This window comes from Halichoeres trimaculatus, unplaced genomic scaffold, assembly GCF_033239565.1.
Source record: "Halichoeres trimaculatus isolate MK-OKI-2021-1 unplaced genomic scaffold, fHalTri1.1 fHalTri1_scaffold_7, whole genome shotgun sequence".
Lineage (NCBI taxonomy): Eukaryota > Metazoa > Chordata > Actinopteri > Labriformes > Labridae > Halichoeres > Halichoeres trimaculatus.
This window is the reverse complement of record NW_027437185.1, coordinates 19,975,888-19,992,187: the sequence shown is the minus strand read 5'-3', so window position 1 is coordinate 19,992,187 and position 16,300 is coordinate 19,975,888. Positions and strand designations below refer to the sequence as shown.

The 16,300-nt window shown below is 40.7% G+C and overlaps 3 protein-coding genes across 14 annotated transcripts in view; 1 reads left to right on the top strand and 2 right to left on the bottom strand.

The window, feature by feature from the left end:
• The window catches only part of LOC141793334 (fibroblast growth factor 18-like), a 296,332-nt gene that overhangs the window by 195,865 nt on the left and 84,167 nt on the right, over positions 1 to 16,300 (top strand). The gene's annotated exons all lie outside the window — the stretch shown is intronic.
• The window catches only part of LOC141793053 (protocadherin alpha-C2-like), a 31,974-nt gene continuing 16,062 nt past the window's right edge, over positions 389 to 16,300 (bottom strand). For 2 of the 8 annotated variants that reach the window (XM_074673384.1, XM_074673386.1), the window contains exons 2-3: positions 4,954 to 4,989; positions 390 to 3,823 (exon numbers count right to left, since the gene is read on the bottom strand). In XM_074673384.1, coding sequence (XP_074529485.1) covers positions 4,978 to 4,989 — 12 coding nt within the window. In that variant the 3' untranslated portion in view covers positions 390 to 3,823; positions 4,954 to 4,977. Of the gene's footprint in view, positions 3,824 to 4,953; positions 4,990 to 6,092; positions 9,276 to 13,247; positions 15,811 to 16,300 lie in introns of those variants that run through there. The other 6 variants (XM_074673380.1, XM_074673382.1, XM_074673385.1 and 3 more) reach the window with 5 other exon arrangements.
• On the bottom strand, positions 9,489 to 12,917 carry LOC141793552 (protocadherin alpha-C2-like). Its single transcript, XM_074674328.1, has one exon. It carries the CDS (start codon positions 12,165 to 12,167, stop codon positions 9,744 to 9,746), a length of 2,424 nt encoding a protein of 807 aa, XP_074530429.1. The 5' UTR covers positions 12,168 to 12,917; the 3' UTR covers positions 9,489 to 9,743.

Here is a 16,300-nt window from a genome sequence, read left to right as displayed (position 1 = left end):
TCCATCAAATTTTTCTCTAGAAGTTAATGACTTGTCACTAAGGAGTTATATGATCTGAGAAAGGCGAGACTTTGTCAGGGGATATAATGTTGATTAACTTAATTTGCCCGGACAGATCATAGTTTCAGGACACTGATCAAAGTCAAAGTGATTTGTTGTTAAATTAAATGTGCTATAAATATTGATAAATGCATCAATAATTAATAAGTAAATCTTAACAAAAGTCATCTGAGGACAAGTCTAGTCCATACTTTGTTTTCGTATTCATGGAAAATCAACAGCCATTGTCTATGAGCACACATTGGAAATAGGGACAAGGGAGAAGTTTCTTTGAACAGAAATAAACAATATATTTTTTGACACAGCTTTATTTGACAGGCTAACTCATACATTTGCTTTATTTGTTATTTATTAACAACACTCAGTAATTCCTCACTTTCATGGGGAAAATTGTGACTTCATGTTTAAAGTTAAACTCTGGTGCACTTCTTTAAGTCCATGACTAATGGATAATTCCAACACCCCAGGGAGTGAGACAGAGGGTGCTACATTTTCCTTGACCATTTGATCGAAATACCTTTGAGTAGACAGTAATAATTTGACAAACAACTACAATTTTATTTTGACCAATACTTACATTGTAGAAAGGGAAAAGTTCAGCGTGTTAACGTGTGATCTGTAGGCTGCATGGCGGTTAAGAATCTTCAAGAGAAACACACTCAGGAGGATGCAGAGGTACATTTTCTTCCAGACAGCGCTTGGTCCTGTTTTCAAATCACCATCCCTTCTTCATTTCAAAGGATAACAATGAAATAAAAATAGAAACTTTACCTCAAAGCATCCTGGAAGAGAAGTTGTCTCTGTTAACCCCTCACTGCTTGAATTAATTCACAATTATAAAAAATAGATTGTTTTATGTATTTTTGCATTCTTACAGATGTTAAATCAAGTGGAGATTGTAAATTGAGTACAGGACACACAACAGTTATAAGTAAGTTATATTGTATATATGGACATGAGAAGTTCATCCTTGACCAATATATTGTGACATAGTGGATCTGATCTTTGGTATGTGGAGATTATGAATCAATAGGTAATAATGAGATACAAAGGTCATTTCAGCTGTATCAAGACCTGACAGGGTATCAAGGGGTTAAAAAACATTTTTGCACTTTAAACAATCAAACCTTTCTGACACTTTCAATCAATCAACCAACCATAATTTATATAGAGCAACATAAAAAAACGAAAAAGGCACTTTCCAAAAACATTCACAGGTCAAGACACAGATTTGTTAACACACTTTTGTTAGCAGAAACACAACATCACATGTGGCTAAATACCTCGTCATTAGCCCCATTTGGCAGGGGGCCAGAGCAAATTACGGGGTCCGACGTAGTATCAGCGAGTGCGCACACTGACTCCACGTGAACCTTTGTGACTTCTGACTGGTGACGTCTTAGGTATTACAATCTTATGAATTCTATGTTTATCCTTTGTCAGCTGTTGTACATTTCCTTCAATGTTGCATGCTCTGGCCCCCCAAGAGGCCTTAGACTATGGTGTCTGGGGTCTACAGTTGCAACTAAAATACAGAGGGAAAAATCAAATGACTGACTTGTCAGTACCATTAGAGAAAACAACAAATGGACAGACAGGAAGGAATACACTTTCAAAAAATGTAAAAAATTCTTAATTATTGACAGTAATATTAGCAATATTTGCAACACAAATCTAATACATTGTAACTTTAAGCCTTCTCTGTATGCCATAAAAGTTGCTAGGGACTCAAGATAATGAGTAATTAATATCTTGTAGACAATGTTGTCAAAAAACCTTGAACTAATCATAAGCTAATATGCTTGACTGCTTACTGGCATCTTTATGCTTTCAGCACACTTTATCTGACAAAACAGTCACTGAAGGTTTGAAGTCTGTCAACCACATCAGTAAACAAATCCTCCTTAGAAACACACATATGATTCAAAGATGTTCAAGCTTGTCATGCAAAACTGAATAAATAAAAAAGTACAGGACTGAGTTATTGGCTGTACTTTGCTTTTGTGTTTAATATATCATACAGAACAGACCATAGCATAGAGTAAGTTCACATTACACAGGTTACAACATACTGCACCAAAGATGATCACTGTAGAAAAGCACTGACTGTATACGTTTGCCTGTCAATCATTACAACTTTATACAGGTAATATAATGTGAGCTGTGTTGTAAGAGTTTGACAACATGAGGCCCAGCTATTTTACAGTTTCACATACAGTTTGGCTTATAAACCAGATGGCACAGGGTTATTGTCCCTTTCAAATATTCTGCTCTTGAACTAAAAAGAAAGGCATTTTAATACTGTAGATTCAGACATATGATATATACACACACTTATATCTGTAACTCTGATTACATGTTGCATATACAGATACCTACAGCAGTCAGAATACACATGAACACGGCTCTCATTTGGTGAAATGTAGAGTACAAATTCAGACGTCATGTTCATTTCTGAGTTTTCAACCTATATAGTCTCAGGAAATGACAAAAACAAGGAACATCCAGAATTTGGCTTTAAAAATGAAAGATACAAGAAATCATTATGTGTTAGTATGTACAGCAGTTAACTGAAGATGTTACATGTTCTGTTTTCAAAGACTCTCTGTGTTTACTTCAGTCCAGTGCTCATATCCTTCAAATGAATAATCCAGTCAATTTAGCAGTCAAGCAAACTTTACACATATGTCAAACCAACTGACTCTTAAATACACATTCATATCCCTCTGCTGGCTGTATTTTCATTTTGCCTTGAAACTAGCATGTATGAGATGACAGATGTGCTCACTCTCTCTGAAGGTCTTATGATTCATAAATCAAGTTTAATGCATCTTCATTGTGGTCCCATTAATATGTAGGCCTCTGTTCTTTTGTGGAAAATTAGCTCTGAAAATATCTAAAGCTATCAAAGCACTTTGATTGATCCATGCAGAAACGACTGAAAGGCAGATACGCATCACCTAAAGGCTTCACATTTGTCTGTTTGGTGCACTGGTCATCTTAGTCTAATCTGACCCACTCACACTGATAATCTCAGGCTGAGTTTACATGAAAAGCACAAAGTCAAGTACAAAACCTAAAACTATCTAAAGCTACCATACTTATAAAACACTGCATCCCTTATGTTTCACACTTTGAACTCAATGCTCGGTGCTTTTTTGACACTTAGTTAATTGTGCTGTATCACTTCTTAAATAACTTGTATACATCAAAGCTTATAAATTCACACAAAGCACAGAGGTGTAAATGTAATATCCAACATGTTTCATTTTTAGAGAGGGAAAACAGTCTCTTAAAGGCATGTCAACATTCCTGTGTCCATTCTGAGTCTTTTTGAGGCTTCTCTGGAAATCATCCGATGCAGTTTTTATGGATAGTCTGCTTGTTTGTGAGTATCTCCTTTTGAAATCTGCACACAAGAATTTTGAGTGTGAGGTGTGGTTGAAGCCATGCAGTCTTTTCATGCATTTGAATGGACAGGAGGCGTTGTTGATTGGCTTATCATGTGCTTGAAGAAGAAAAAGGGTGGGGTGGGGTGGGGTGGGGGGTAGTGTTATTGATTCACCACTGTAGTCCAATTTGGTGTTGAAGCATGGCAGCCAGACACTGTCAGATGTGTGGGTGATCAGACTTAGCAGGACAAACGTGGGGGTTCATGGGCATGTTTCTTTTTTCCCTCTACAAAGCTCTCTTCTCTGTGTAAATCCAGTGCGCAGCTAGAGGTGTGGCTCTATGCGGAGCTGCCACTGCTGGTGGTGGATGCCTGCAAATGAGACAGAAGAGAAAGAAAAATGGGGTTAAGAACCACTGCACTGACAGTCGTGTGAGTCTGCAAACTGACATAGCATCTCATGCAGCCGACGTCTGTCACTCAGAAAAAGGGGGCTTCAGGCAGAAGACAGAGAGAGGGTGGAGGGGTTGGGCAGATCCTTGAACATGTAGTGGTGAGGTGGAGGGTTTATCAATGAATACCATGCTCCTAGATTATGCGGAGGAGAGTGGTTGCTAGGTAACTGGGTGACTGGTTTCACTTTGTGCCTCTCCTGCTTGAAGAATTAGGTCACAATTCACACTACAGAAGACTGGAAATTCAAAAGTGACATTCTGTGAAGTCAGTAACACTCAGTTGGATTCAAGTTTAACGACCAAATTATACAGAAACAGCACAATCCACTAAATAAACATTCAAATAGCATCCTCTCTAATCTACGGGTGATGGGTCAGTAGGGGATGGACACAAATTAACCTTTACATGCACTGGATCATTTTGTGAATGTTGTGATTAAGTTAAAACCATGGATATTTTCCAAACACGTGTATTAGCATGTATTTAAAAGCTAACTTGTGAACAAATCAAGTCAGCAGATGATGAAATAGTTTAGGTGAGGGTGATGAAGAACTGTGATCAGTGACCTTCAGGCAGTGCAGCATGTTTCAGTGTGAAAAGAGAAAAGATTTATCATCCTATGTGTTTGTCTTAGGGCCTGTATGGACAGGATGGGTAAATTGTGAGAGCCAGATTATATGTTTTAAACATTTAAGTGTCTTTGGTGATATTATTCTAAAGCACAGGCCCTAGTAGTTTAAACTACTGTGGTAATTATATTGCAAAAACACAGTGGGGCTATAAAGGGGAGACTCTAATGTGAGTTTCAGTTACCAAAATTTAGGCGTGAAGATGTTAAAATCTGAGATCCAGTAAACTGCATGTAATGTCAACTAAGTAACCCCTTTACAAAAAAAAAAATCTCCCTCTCCAGAAAAAATTAAATAAAACAAGACCAAAATAATCCACCGAAACTAAAACAACCACAGAAAATAAATCAGACATTAAATTTTGTAGGATTATTGATGAAAGGACTTCCGGGGCAGGGGAATGAGACTTCTGCATACCTCCAGCTGCTGAGTGGACTTCCCTCATTTAGGGTACTTTAGAGTGGGGAGAAAAAAAAACAAGCAGTTCATTGGTCAGATTATTTCAAGAACAAGGAAATGTAATTGGTGTATTTTCCCTATGATCATAGAAATGTGGAGCTAAAACTAAAATGTCTCTGAAAGCAACACAAAATTAACATGTTAGTGTGAATGTTTACAACAGATTCTGCAGCGTACTAAACCTGCTTTATGGGACAAAAAGGGTTACACATGGTTGTACATTTAACTGTTTATCAGCAGTATACTTACCAAACAGATGGATAGATTAAAAAGACAACATGACAGTGTCAGTTTACATTAATTTATCAAATGAGACACAGAGAGCTGAATACTCCCATCACATGCAGCTCTGCACCACTGCAGACTGAATGCATTCTCCATCAGTAAGCTGTCGACAGTGAAAGGAGACCTGCAACTACCCAGGTAGCACAGGCCATGTGTGCTGAAAATGACAGGTTATGATAACAGACATCCAGCTAAAGATACACATTAGCATGTGTACTTAATGACACAACAGGTCAGGGACAAGAAAATGAAATCATTCAAAAAGCTAAACTGTCTTTAAGTGGCTTATGTACCCATTAAATGGTTCACGAAACAATTCTATGAATACATATGCCAAATAAACACAAGAATGTCACAACAAAAGTGACAGTTAAAAAGATTCTTCAGCAGGTAGTAATACGCAAAACGACTAAAACATAAACAGAATGTTTTAAAAAGCTACAGGTATGACTTTAAAGGGTTTATGGTTTAGTTGTTTTTAAAGTTGGGCTAGTTCACTTAAAGACTTACAGCATATTTTTTAATTTTGCCAAATATATATCAAAAACACACCTGAGACACTTTGTAGATATTTTAAGGAGGATATAAAAAAATTGTGAGGGTGTCAAATGGTAGAAAAACTTTTAAATATTTTTTATACTTTGAGAAAAATCAAAAATCTTTTTTCAGCTCTTTATTAATTTTCTATCATGATAATGATGCAGTGGCCGCCAAGAAAGGTTAAAAGTTTGAGTTGTTTTGACTTTCAAATGATTTTCTTGCAACCTGAACCCTTTAACTTTCTCTTAATTCAAAGCATGATTTCAATATACCTGCAGAGTGGATGCTGCTGAGTCACTAGTGTCTGTCAGTCCTGTGCCTCTTGGTAAACTGGACACGATGTATCTGGAGCCCTTTGGCACAGGCTGTCTGACCACCAGCTTTCCTTTCCTGGTCTCTGCCAGAAACAGACTGTACCAGTAGGCATCGTTGGAGACCAGAGTGGAGTCTGCGATGGTGGAGTTCCTCTCACTGATCACACTGTTCCTGCAGGGAGGAGCTGCTTTGCTGGGCTTGCTGTTCTGACACTTGAGCACGATGGTGACCAGGATGGTGATGAGCAGGAGGAATGACACTGAGCCCAGACCAATGACCAGATACAGGTTGAGGTCTGAGAAGATGTCGTAGCCCAGAGGCTCCTCAATCATGTCAGAGTAGGTCTTGACAGCAGTCTCCACTGTGGACAGCTTGATGGTGACTGTAGCAGACAGAGCGGGCTCCCCGTTGTCCTTGGCTACAACAACCAGTCTCTGGTGGCGTGGGTCTCTGTAGCTGAACATCCTCATGGTCCTGATCTCTCCATTGTACTGGTCCAGACTGAACAAGGTGGCATCAGTCACCTGCAGAAACTGGTAGGTGATCCGAGAGTTGTGCACAGAGTCTGTGTCCAAGGCTATGACTTTAGCAACCAGAGAGCCTTTATCTGTGGACCTGGGGATCTTCTCCTCCACCACAGAGCCGTGTGCACGCCACGGAGACACAATGACTGGAGCGTTGTCGTTCTGGTCCACAATGATGATGTGGACTGTGACATTACTGCTGAGAGGAGGAGAGCCAGAGTCTCTGGCCTCAATGTGGAAAAGAAACTCCTTCTCAATCTCATAGTCAAAAGTTTTGAGTGCGTAAAGATTTCCGTTCTCTGGATTGATGGAGAAGAGCATGGACATGGAGGTGTTGGCTATCTCCTTCTCCAGGATGAAATAAACTAGATACTGGTTTTCATGGAGGTCAGGGTCAAACGCAGTGAGGGAGCTGAGCAGGGCTCCAGGTGCGTTATTCTCCATCACTCGTATGGTATAAAAGGACTGAGGGAACTGTGGAATATTGTCATTGACATCCAGCAGCTCTAATGTCATGGTCTCATTGTCAGACAGAGGAGGAGAACCTCTGTCTGTCACAGTGAAGGTGATGTCATATTCTGGAAGCTTCTCACGGTCTAAGGGCTCTGACACCACTAACTCATAGTAGTTATCAGAGGACTGTCTCAGTTTGAAAGGCATATTATCTGGAATATGAAGATCAACCACTCCATTATCACCAGAGTCTTTATCGCTCACACTCACTACAGCTATCACTGTGTCAATGGGTTCACTCTCTTTGATTGGACTCTGAAATGATTTAATAGAAATTTCTGGATGGTTATCGTTCATGTCTGTCACCTGTATTGTCAGTTTACACTGTCCAGATAAAGAATTAGGCCCCTTATCGCTGGCAATTACCTCCATTTCATAAAGCTTAAAGTCTTCAAAGTTGATCATCTCTTTCACTCTGATTTCACCATTATTAGGATTTAATTTAAACATCTGCTGCGTCCTCTCTGAAGTGTACAAACTATATGAATAAACAATGTCAGAGTTAGAGCCCTCATCTAAATCTGTAGCGTTTAGTTTGATAACTAGACTGCCTATGGGGGAGTTTTCCATCACTTCGACTTCATATTTGTCTTTGTCAAAAGAAGGGGCGTTGTCGTTCACATCAAGCACGCGGACAATGATGCTGGCTGTACCTGTGCGCGTGGGGACTCCACCGTCCACAGCAGTGAGAATGAGGTTATGAACAGCCAGCTGCTCTCTGTCTAAAGCTTTTTTCAGAACCAAATCAGCAAACTTAGTCCCGTCTCTTCCTGTCTGAATCTCGATGGAAAAATGTTCGTTTGAGCTGAGGTGGTAGTTTTTCACCGAATTTGTTCCAACATCCGGGTCTGCAGCGTTATTCAGAGAGAATCTCTCTCCCACAGGGCTGGATTCAGAAATGTCCAAATGCATTGTCCCTCGTCGAAAATGAGGAGCGTTGTCATTAATATCCGTGATTTCCACTTCAATGTTAAACATCCGGATAGGGTTTTCAATCGTAGCGTCTAACCTCAGAAAGCATGACGTTGTCTTTAAAGGACATAAAAACTCTCTGTCTATTCTTTCTAATATGAACAGCTCTCCTGTTTCTTTGTTGATATCGAGGTATTTTTTATTACCAACAACGTCGATGCGCATCTTCCTTCCCTTGAGTGTCTTCACGTCTAGTCCCAAGTCGGTTGCTAAATTGGCGACGACAGATCCTTCCTCCATTTCTTCGGGAACAGAGTAATGATTAACAGCAAAAACCGCATTCAAGATAACAGAAAGAACGAGAAACACGGACATATTCCCTTTTCCAAAAAACTGGTGAACGTGTTGCGCCATCACGAAAATGCTTTATCAAAAGGTTTTAGAGTACTGAAACGTGGACTGTTCCGTCCTCTTGTTCAAGGAGGAACTAGGGTGCGGATATATTTAAAAATGTTGACACGAAAATCAGGGGTGACGTACACGCTACAAAAATGTCTGATCCCACCTCCGCACTTGAAGCGTCATGAGCACGAATGCGTCATCCGAGAGTTTATTTTCTTGGTGAGCAGCGACAAGAGTTTTACTTCTGTTTGTTTTTTTTTATTATTATTATTCATATAATGTTATTACACCACGAGCACACAATCTTGTTCCAATGAAGTGGACGTTTTTAATATATATTGTTTTGGAAATGTGTTAAAGCCTTGCAATAAAAATGAGTTGTATAACGAAGCAACGACAAGAGTCAAAACTTTAGCGTTGCAACTTTCTTCTGTAGCCTGCTGAATTACACAAGGTATAATCACAGTTTAAAGAGATCAAAGTATGTATTTTTATGATTTTTAAGTATTTCTGAACATCAATGGGCTAATTAAACTGACAGAATCTCAAAGCAATTTTGTGACTCTACAAAATGTTTCAGCTTCAAAATATTCGACACCATTACACAGGGAATCTCAATGCTGATATTAATAAGAAATGATATTTCCATGATGTTTGGCAGAGGGTTTACGCACAGACTGCCGTGCGTAAATGTAGTTTCCATGACCATTACGCACAGTCGTCTGTACGTAAATCCAATACCAAGCTCATTGAAATCACAACGCTATGATTATGCTCGCTGATTGTCAAATATCGATCCATTTAATTTAATTATAAGTCCATCCCATAACAGTCAAGAAGCTCCAATAAGTTATTAAGCAGGAGAAAATATCAAGGCTGAAAAAATTATACATATATATATATATATATATATATATATATATATATATATATATATATATATATATATATATATATATATATATAAATATACGTGATTATGAACTTCTCAAGAATGATGCAATGTATAGATAACATTCGGGAAAAAAAAGTAGAGTTTAAAAAAGTTTTACAGAATATGTTAAAAAAAGAGAGAGAAATAAAAACATTGGAGGAAGTTAGGAGCTATTGAAGCGCTCCAAAACATCTGTGTGAAACTAATACAGAGACTAATTTGAATTCTCTAAATTTGTCGTAAAGATTTTATTTTTACTGCCGTAGTCACTGGTAGTCATATTTGTTTTTCAGGAAAAGACTGTGCAACTTTTGTAAGGTGAACTATTTTTTGCATACCTGCAGAGTGGATGCTGCTGAGTCACTAGTGTCTGTCAGTCCTGTGCCTCTTGGTAAACTGGACACGATGTATCTGGAGCCCTTTGGCACAGGCTGTCTGACCACCAGCTTTCCTTTCCTGGTCTCTGCCAGAAACAGACTGTACCAGTAGGCATCGTTGGAGACCAGAGTGGAGTCTGCGATGGTGGAGTTCCTCTCACTGATCACACTGTTCCTGCAGGGAGGAGCTGCTTTGCTGGGCTTGCTGTTCTGACACTTGAGCACGATGGTGACCAGGATGGTGATGAGCAGGAGGAATGACACTGAGCCCAGACCGATGACCAGATACAGGTTGAGGTCTGAGAAGATGTCGTAGCCCAGAGGCTCCTCAATCATGTCAGAGTAGGTCTTGACAGCAGTCTCCACTGTGGACAGCTTGATGGTGACTGTAGCAGACAGAGCGGGCTCCCCGTTGTCCTTGGCTACAACAACCAGTCTCTGGTGGCGTGGGTCTCTGTAGCTGAACATCCTCATGGTCCTGATCTCTCCGTTGTACTGGTCCAGACTGAACAAGGTGGCATCAGTCACCTGCAAAAACTGGTAGGTGATCCGAGAGTTGTGCACAGAGTCTGTGTCCAAGGCTATGACTTTAGCAACCAGAGAGCCTTTATCTGTGGACCTGGGGATCTTCTCCTCCACCACAGAGCCGTGTGCACGCCACGGAGACACAATGACTGGAGCGTTGTCGTTCTGGTCCACTATGATGATGTGGACTGTGACATTACTGCTGAGAGGAGGAGAGCCAGAGTCTCTGGCCTCGATGTGGAAAAGAAACTCCTTCTCAATCTCATAGTCAAAAGTTTTCAGTGCGTAAAGATTTCCGTTCTCTGGATTGATGGAGAAGAGCATGGACATGGAGGTGTTTGCTATCTCCTTCTCCAGGATGAAATAAACTAGATACTGGTTTTCATGGAGGTCAGGGTCAAACGCTGTGAGGGAGCTGAGCAGGGCTCCAGGTGCGTTATTCTCCATCACTCGTATGGTATAAAAGGACTGAGGGAACTGTGGAACATTGTCATTGACATCCAGCAGCTCTAATGTCATGGTCTCATTGTCAGACAGAGGAGGAGAACCTCTGTCTGTCACAGTGAAGGTGATGTCATATTCTGGAACCTTCTCACGGTCTAAGGGCTCTGACACCACTAACTCATAGTAGTTATCAGAGGACTGTCTCAGTTTGAAAGGCATATTATCTGGAATATGAAGATCAACCACTCCATTATCACCAGAGTCTTTATCGCTCACACTCACTACAGCTATCACTGTGTCAATGGGTTCACTCTCTTTGATTGGACTCTGAAATGATTTAATAGAAATTTCTGGATGGTTATCGTTCATGTCTGTCACCTGTATTGTCAGTTTACACTGTCCAGATAAAGAATTAGGCCCCTTATCGCTGGCAATTACTTCCATTTCATAAAGTTTAAAGTCTTCAAAGTTGATCATCTCTTTTACTCTGATTTCACCATTATTAGGATTTAATTTAAACATCTGCTGCGTCCTCTCTGAAGTGTACAAACTATATGAATAAACAATGTCAGAGTTAGAGCCCTCATCTAAATCTGTAGCGTTCAGTTTGATAACTAGACTGCCTATGGGGGAGTTTTCCATCACTTCGACTTCATATTTGTCTTTGTCAAAAGAAGGGGCGTTGTCGTTCACATCAAGCACGCGGACAATGATGCTGGCTGTACCTGTGCGCGTGGGGACTCCACCGTCCACAGCAGTGAGAATGAGGTTATGAACAGCCAGCTGCTCTCTGTCTAAAGCTTTTTTCAGAACCAAATCAGCAAACTTTGACCCGTCTCTTCCTGTCTGAATCTCGATGGAGAAATGTTCGTTTGAGCTGAGGTGGTAGTTTTTCACTGAATTTGTGCCAACATCCGGGTCTGCAGCGTTATTCAGAGAGAATCTCTCTCCCACAGGGCTGGATTCAGAAATGTCCAAATGCATTGTCCCTCGTCGAAAATGAGGAGCGTTGTCATTGATATCAATTATTTCGACCTCGATATTAAACATCCGGATAGGGGTTTCAATCGTCGCGTCCAGTTTTAAAAAACAGTACGTTGTTGTTTTTAAAGGGCATAAAAACTCCCTGTCTATTCTTTCTAATATGAACAGCTCACCAGTTTCTTTGTTGATGTCGAGATATTTTTTATTACCTACGACGTCGATGCGCATCTTCCTTCCCTTGAGTGTCTTCACGTCTAGTCCCAAGTCGGTTGCTAAATTGGCGACGACAGATCCTTCCTCCATTTCTTCGGGCACAGAATAATGGGTGACGGTGAAAACAGTATCCGTGATCGCTGAGAGCAATGTTAAAAATAAAACAAATCCTCTACCGAGTAACATTTGCGTCCGGTGCGCCATTATGAATTCGCAGTATCCAAGCTCGAAACGTGTTTAAACAGGGAAAAATTCCTAAATGTTTAAAGGATACTTAACGTTGCTACCCGCTGTGAGCAGGAGTGTCGTTCCTAAATAAAATCATCCTGCCTCCCTTCCACCAATGAACTGCTGTGAGAGTTATGACCTCATCGTGGAGGTTTTCCTGGAGAGCAGCGACGATATCAGACTAGTTTTAGGCTTTGCAACTTTATAAAACTGACAACAACCATCCTATTGCTTACACAGTCAGATTATGGGGATACTGCTTTCATAATTTTACAGAGCTAGAAATTTTTATTTGTTGATGTTTTTGACTCAGATTCATCATCGTCCATTTGATGTTTGGCTACAGAAATTCTGGAAAATTAATGGATAATTTTTTGATTCTGTAATCTTGTTTGAACATCTCTCTGGAAACGTTTTAGAAAAAATTATGCAGTTGCCCGGAAGGAGTGTAAATGTATCAAGTAGGTAGTACTTTATACTTGTGCCTCCGTGCGTAGTGACTTTTACGCACGATAGTGTGTGCGTAAAAGCAATGCCAAACAGCTGAAGGCACGAATCTCAATTTTTCCTAGATCGTTCCTATGCGTTCTATCAGGTGCCAGTGTCACTCGTCTGTTTTTTAAATGATGCACTTACAATGCAAAGTGCAGGCAGAAAAATCTATGCTGGAACAACATAGAAAATTTATTTCGAAAAGAAGGAAAACTTATCAGATAAGGTCAAGTTAAAAAGAGACATATTATGATTCTTTTGATTTGATTTAATGTAATTTGAATTTTACTACCACATAACTCATTTCAAAATTTGCCCAATAAGTTGGTGTTCAAATTTTCAGTAATGAATTATGTTTTTTTTCAGCCTATGTTAGCTGTGCACAACAAACTTAAAGGAAGGGTTCAATTTCCTAAATTGTGATATAAAATTTGTAAATATTTGGCCTGCCTTTTCTTGTTTTTAATTGTTTAGAAAAAGAAACTAACTAAAGATCATTTGTACATTTAATGAGTGTTCAGGGTAGATCACAGAAAACGCTGATGAAAGGATTTTTCCTCATACCTGCAGAGTGGATGCTGCTGAGTCACTAGTGTCTGTCAGTCCTGTGCCTCTTGGTAAGCTGGACACGATGTATCTGGAGCCCTTTGGCACAGGCTGTCTGACCACCAGCTTCCCTTTCCTGGTCTCTGCCAGAAACAGACTGTACCAGTAGGCATCGTTGGAGACCAGAGTGGAGTCTGCGATGGTGGAGTTCCTCTCACTGATCACACTGTTCCTGCAGGGAGGAGCTGCTTTGCTGGGCTTGCTGTTCTGACACTTGAGCACGATGGTGACCAGGATGGTGATGAGCAGGAGGAATGACACTGAGCCCAGACCGATGACCAGATACAGGTTGAGGTCTGAGAAGATGTCGTAGCCCAGAGGCTCCTCAATCATGTCAGAGTAGGTCTTGACAGCAGTCTCCACTGTGGACAGCTTGATGGTGACTGTAGCAGACAGAGCGGGCTCCCCGTTGTCCTTGGCTACAACAACCAGTCTCTGGTGGCGTGGGTCTCTGTAGCTGAACATCCTCATGGTCCTGATCTCTCCGTTGTACTGGTCCAGACTGAACAAGGTGGCATCAGTCACCTGCAAAAACTGGTAGGTGATCCGAGAGTTGTGCACAGAGTCTGTGTCCAAGGCTATGACTTTAGCAACCAGAGAGCCTTTATCTGTGGACCTGGGGATCTTCTCCTCCACCACAGAGCCGTGGGCGCGCCACGGAGACACAATGACTGGAGCGTTGTCGTTCTGGTCCACTATGATGATGTGGACTGTGACATTACTGCTGAGAGGAGGAGAGCCAGAGTCTCTGGCCTCGATGTGGAAAAGAAACTCCTTCTCAATCTCATAGTCAAAAGTTTTCAGTGCGTAAAGATTTCCGTTCTCTGGATTGATGGAGAAGAGCATGGACATGGAGGTGTTTGCTATCTCCTTCTCCAGGATGAAATAAACTAGATACTGGTTTTCATGGAGGTCAGGGTCAAACGCAGTGAGGGAGCTGAGCAGGGCTCCAGGTGCGTTATTCTCCATCACTCGTATGGTATAAAAGGACTGAGGGAACTGTGGAACATTGTCATTGACATCCAGCAGCTCTAACGTCATAGTCTCATTGTCAGACAGAGGAGGAGAACCTCTGTCTGTCACAGTGAAGGTGATGTCATATTCTGGAACCTTCTCACGGTCTAAGGGCTCTGACACCACTAACTCATAGTAGTTATCAGAGGACTGTCTCAGTTTGAAAGGCATATTATCTGGAATATGAAGATCAACCACTCCATTATCACCAGAGTCTTTATCACTCACACTCACTACAGCTATCACTGTGTCTATGGGTTCACTCTCTTTGATTGGACTCTGAAATGATTTTATAGAAATTTCTGGATGGTTATCGTTCATGTCTGTCACCTGTATTGTTAGTTTACACTGTCCAGATAAAGAATTAGGCCCCTTATCACTTGCAATTACTTCCATTTCATAAAGCTTAAAGTCTTCAAAGTTGATCATCTCTTTCACTCTGATCTCACCATTATTAGGATTTAATTTAAACATCTGCTGCGTCCTCTCTGAAGTGTACAAACTATATGAATAAACAATGTCAGAATTAGAGCCCTCATCTAAATCTGTAGCGTTTAGTTTGATAACTAGACTGCCTATGGGGGAGTTTTCCATCACTTCGACTTCATATTTGTCTTTGTCAAAAGAAGGGGCGTTGTCGTTCACATCAAGCACGCGGACAATGATGCTGGCTGTACCTGTGCGCGTGGGGACTCCACCGTCCACAGCAGTGAGAATGAGGTTATGAACAGCCTGCTGCTCTCTGTCTAAAGCTTTTTTCAGAACCAAATCAGCAAACTTAGTCCCGTCTCTTCCTGTCTGAATCTCGATGGAGAAATGTTCGTTTGAGCTGAGGTGGTAGTTTTTCACTGAATTTGTTCCAACATCCGGGTCTGCAGCGTTATTCAGAGAGAATCTCTCTCCCACAGGGCTGGATTCAGAAATGTCTAAATGCATTGTCCCTCGTCGAAAATGAGGAGCGTTGTCATTAATATCCGTGATTTCCACTTCAATGTTAAACATCCGGATAGGGTTTTCAATCGTAGCGTCCAACCTCAGAAAGCATGATGTGGTTGTCTTCGAAGGGCATAAAAACTCTCTGTCTATTCTTTCTAATATGAAGAGCTCACCAGTTTCTTTGTTGATGTCGAGATATTTTTTATTACCTACGACGTCGATGCGCATCTTCCTTCCCTTGAGTGTCTTCACGTCTAGTCCCAAGTCGGTTGCTAAATTGGCGACGACTGATCCTTCTTCCATTTCTTCGGGTACAGAATAATGGCTGACGGTCAAAACAGTATCCGTGATCGCAAAGAGCAGTGTTAAAAATAATACAAATCCTCCACCGAATACGATTTGAGTGTTTTGCGCCATTACGGAGTCACAGTATCCAAGCCCCTGACGTGTTTAAACAGGAAAACTGTCCAAATGTTGAATCGCTACTTAACGTTTCTACACACTGTAAGCATGAGTGTCGTTCCTAAATAAAATCATCCCGTCTCACTTCCACCAATGAACTGCTGTGAGAGTTATGACCTCATCGTGGAGGTTTTCATGGAGAGCAGCGACGATATCAGTCTAGTTTAAGGCTTTGCAGCTTTAAAAACTGATAAAAGCTATCCCATTGTTTACACAGTCAGATTATGAGGATACTTTTATCATAATTTAACAGAGCTAGAAATACTTATTTTGTTGATGTTTTTGACTCAGATTCATCATCGTCCATTTGATGTTTGGCCTCAGAAATTCTGGAAAATGAATAGATACTTTTTTGATTCTATAATCTTCTTTGAGCATCTAATCAGAAACGTTTAAAATAGAATTTTGCAGTTGCCCGGAAAGAGTGTAAATGTATCAAGTAGGTAGTACTTTATACGTGTGTCTCTGTGCGTAGTGACTTTTACGCACGATAGTGTGTGCGTAAAAGCAATGCCAAACAGCTGAAGGCACGAATCTCATTTTTTTCCTAGATCGTTCCTATGCGTTCTATCAGGTGCCAGTGTCACTCGTCTGTTTTT

Excerpts from the sequence above, each read along its gene's own strand:
- LOC141793552 (XM_074674328.1), bottom strand. The coding sequence starts at position 12,167 with ATGGCGCACCGGACGCAAATGTTACTCGGTAGAGGATTTGTTTTATTT.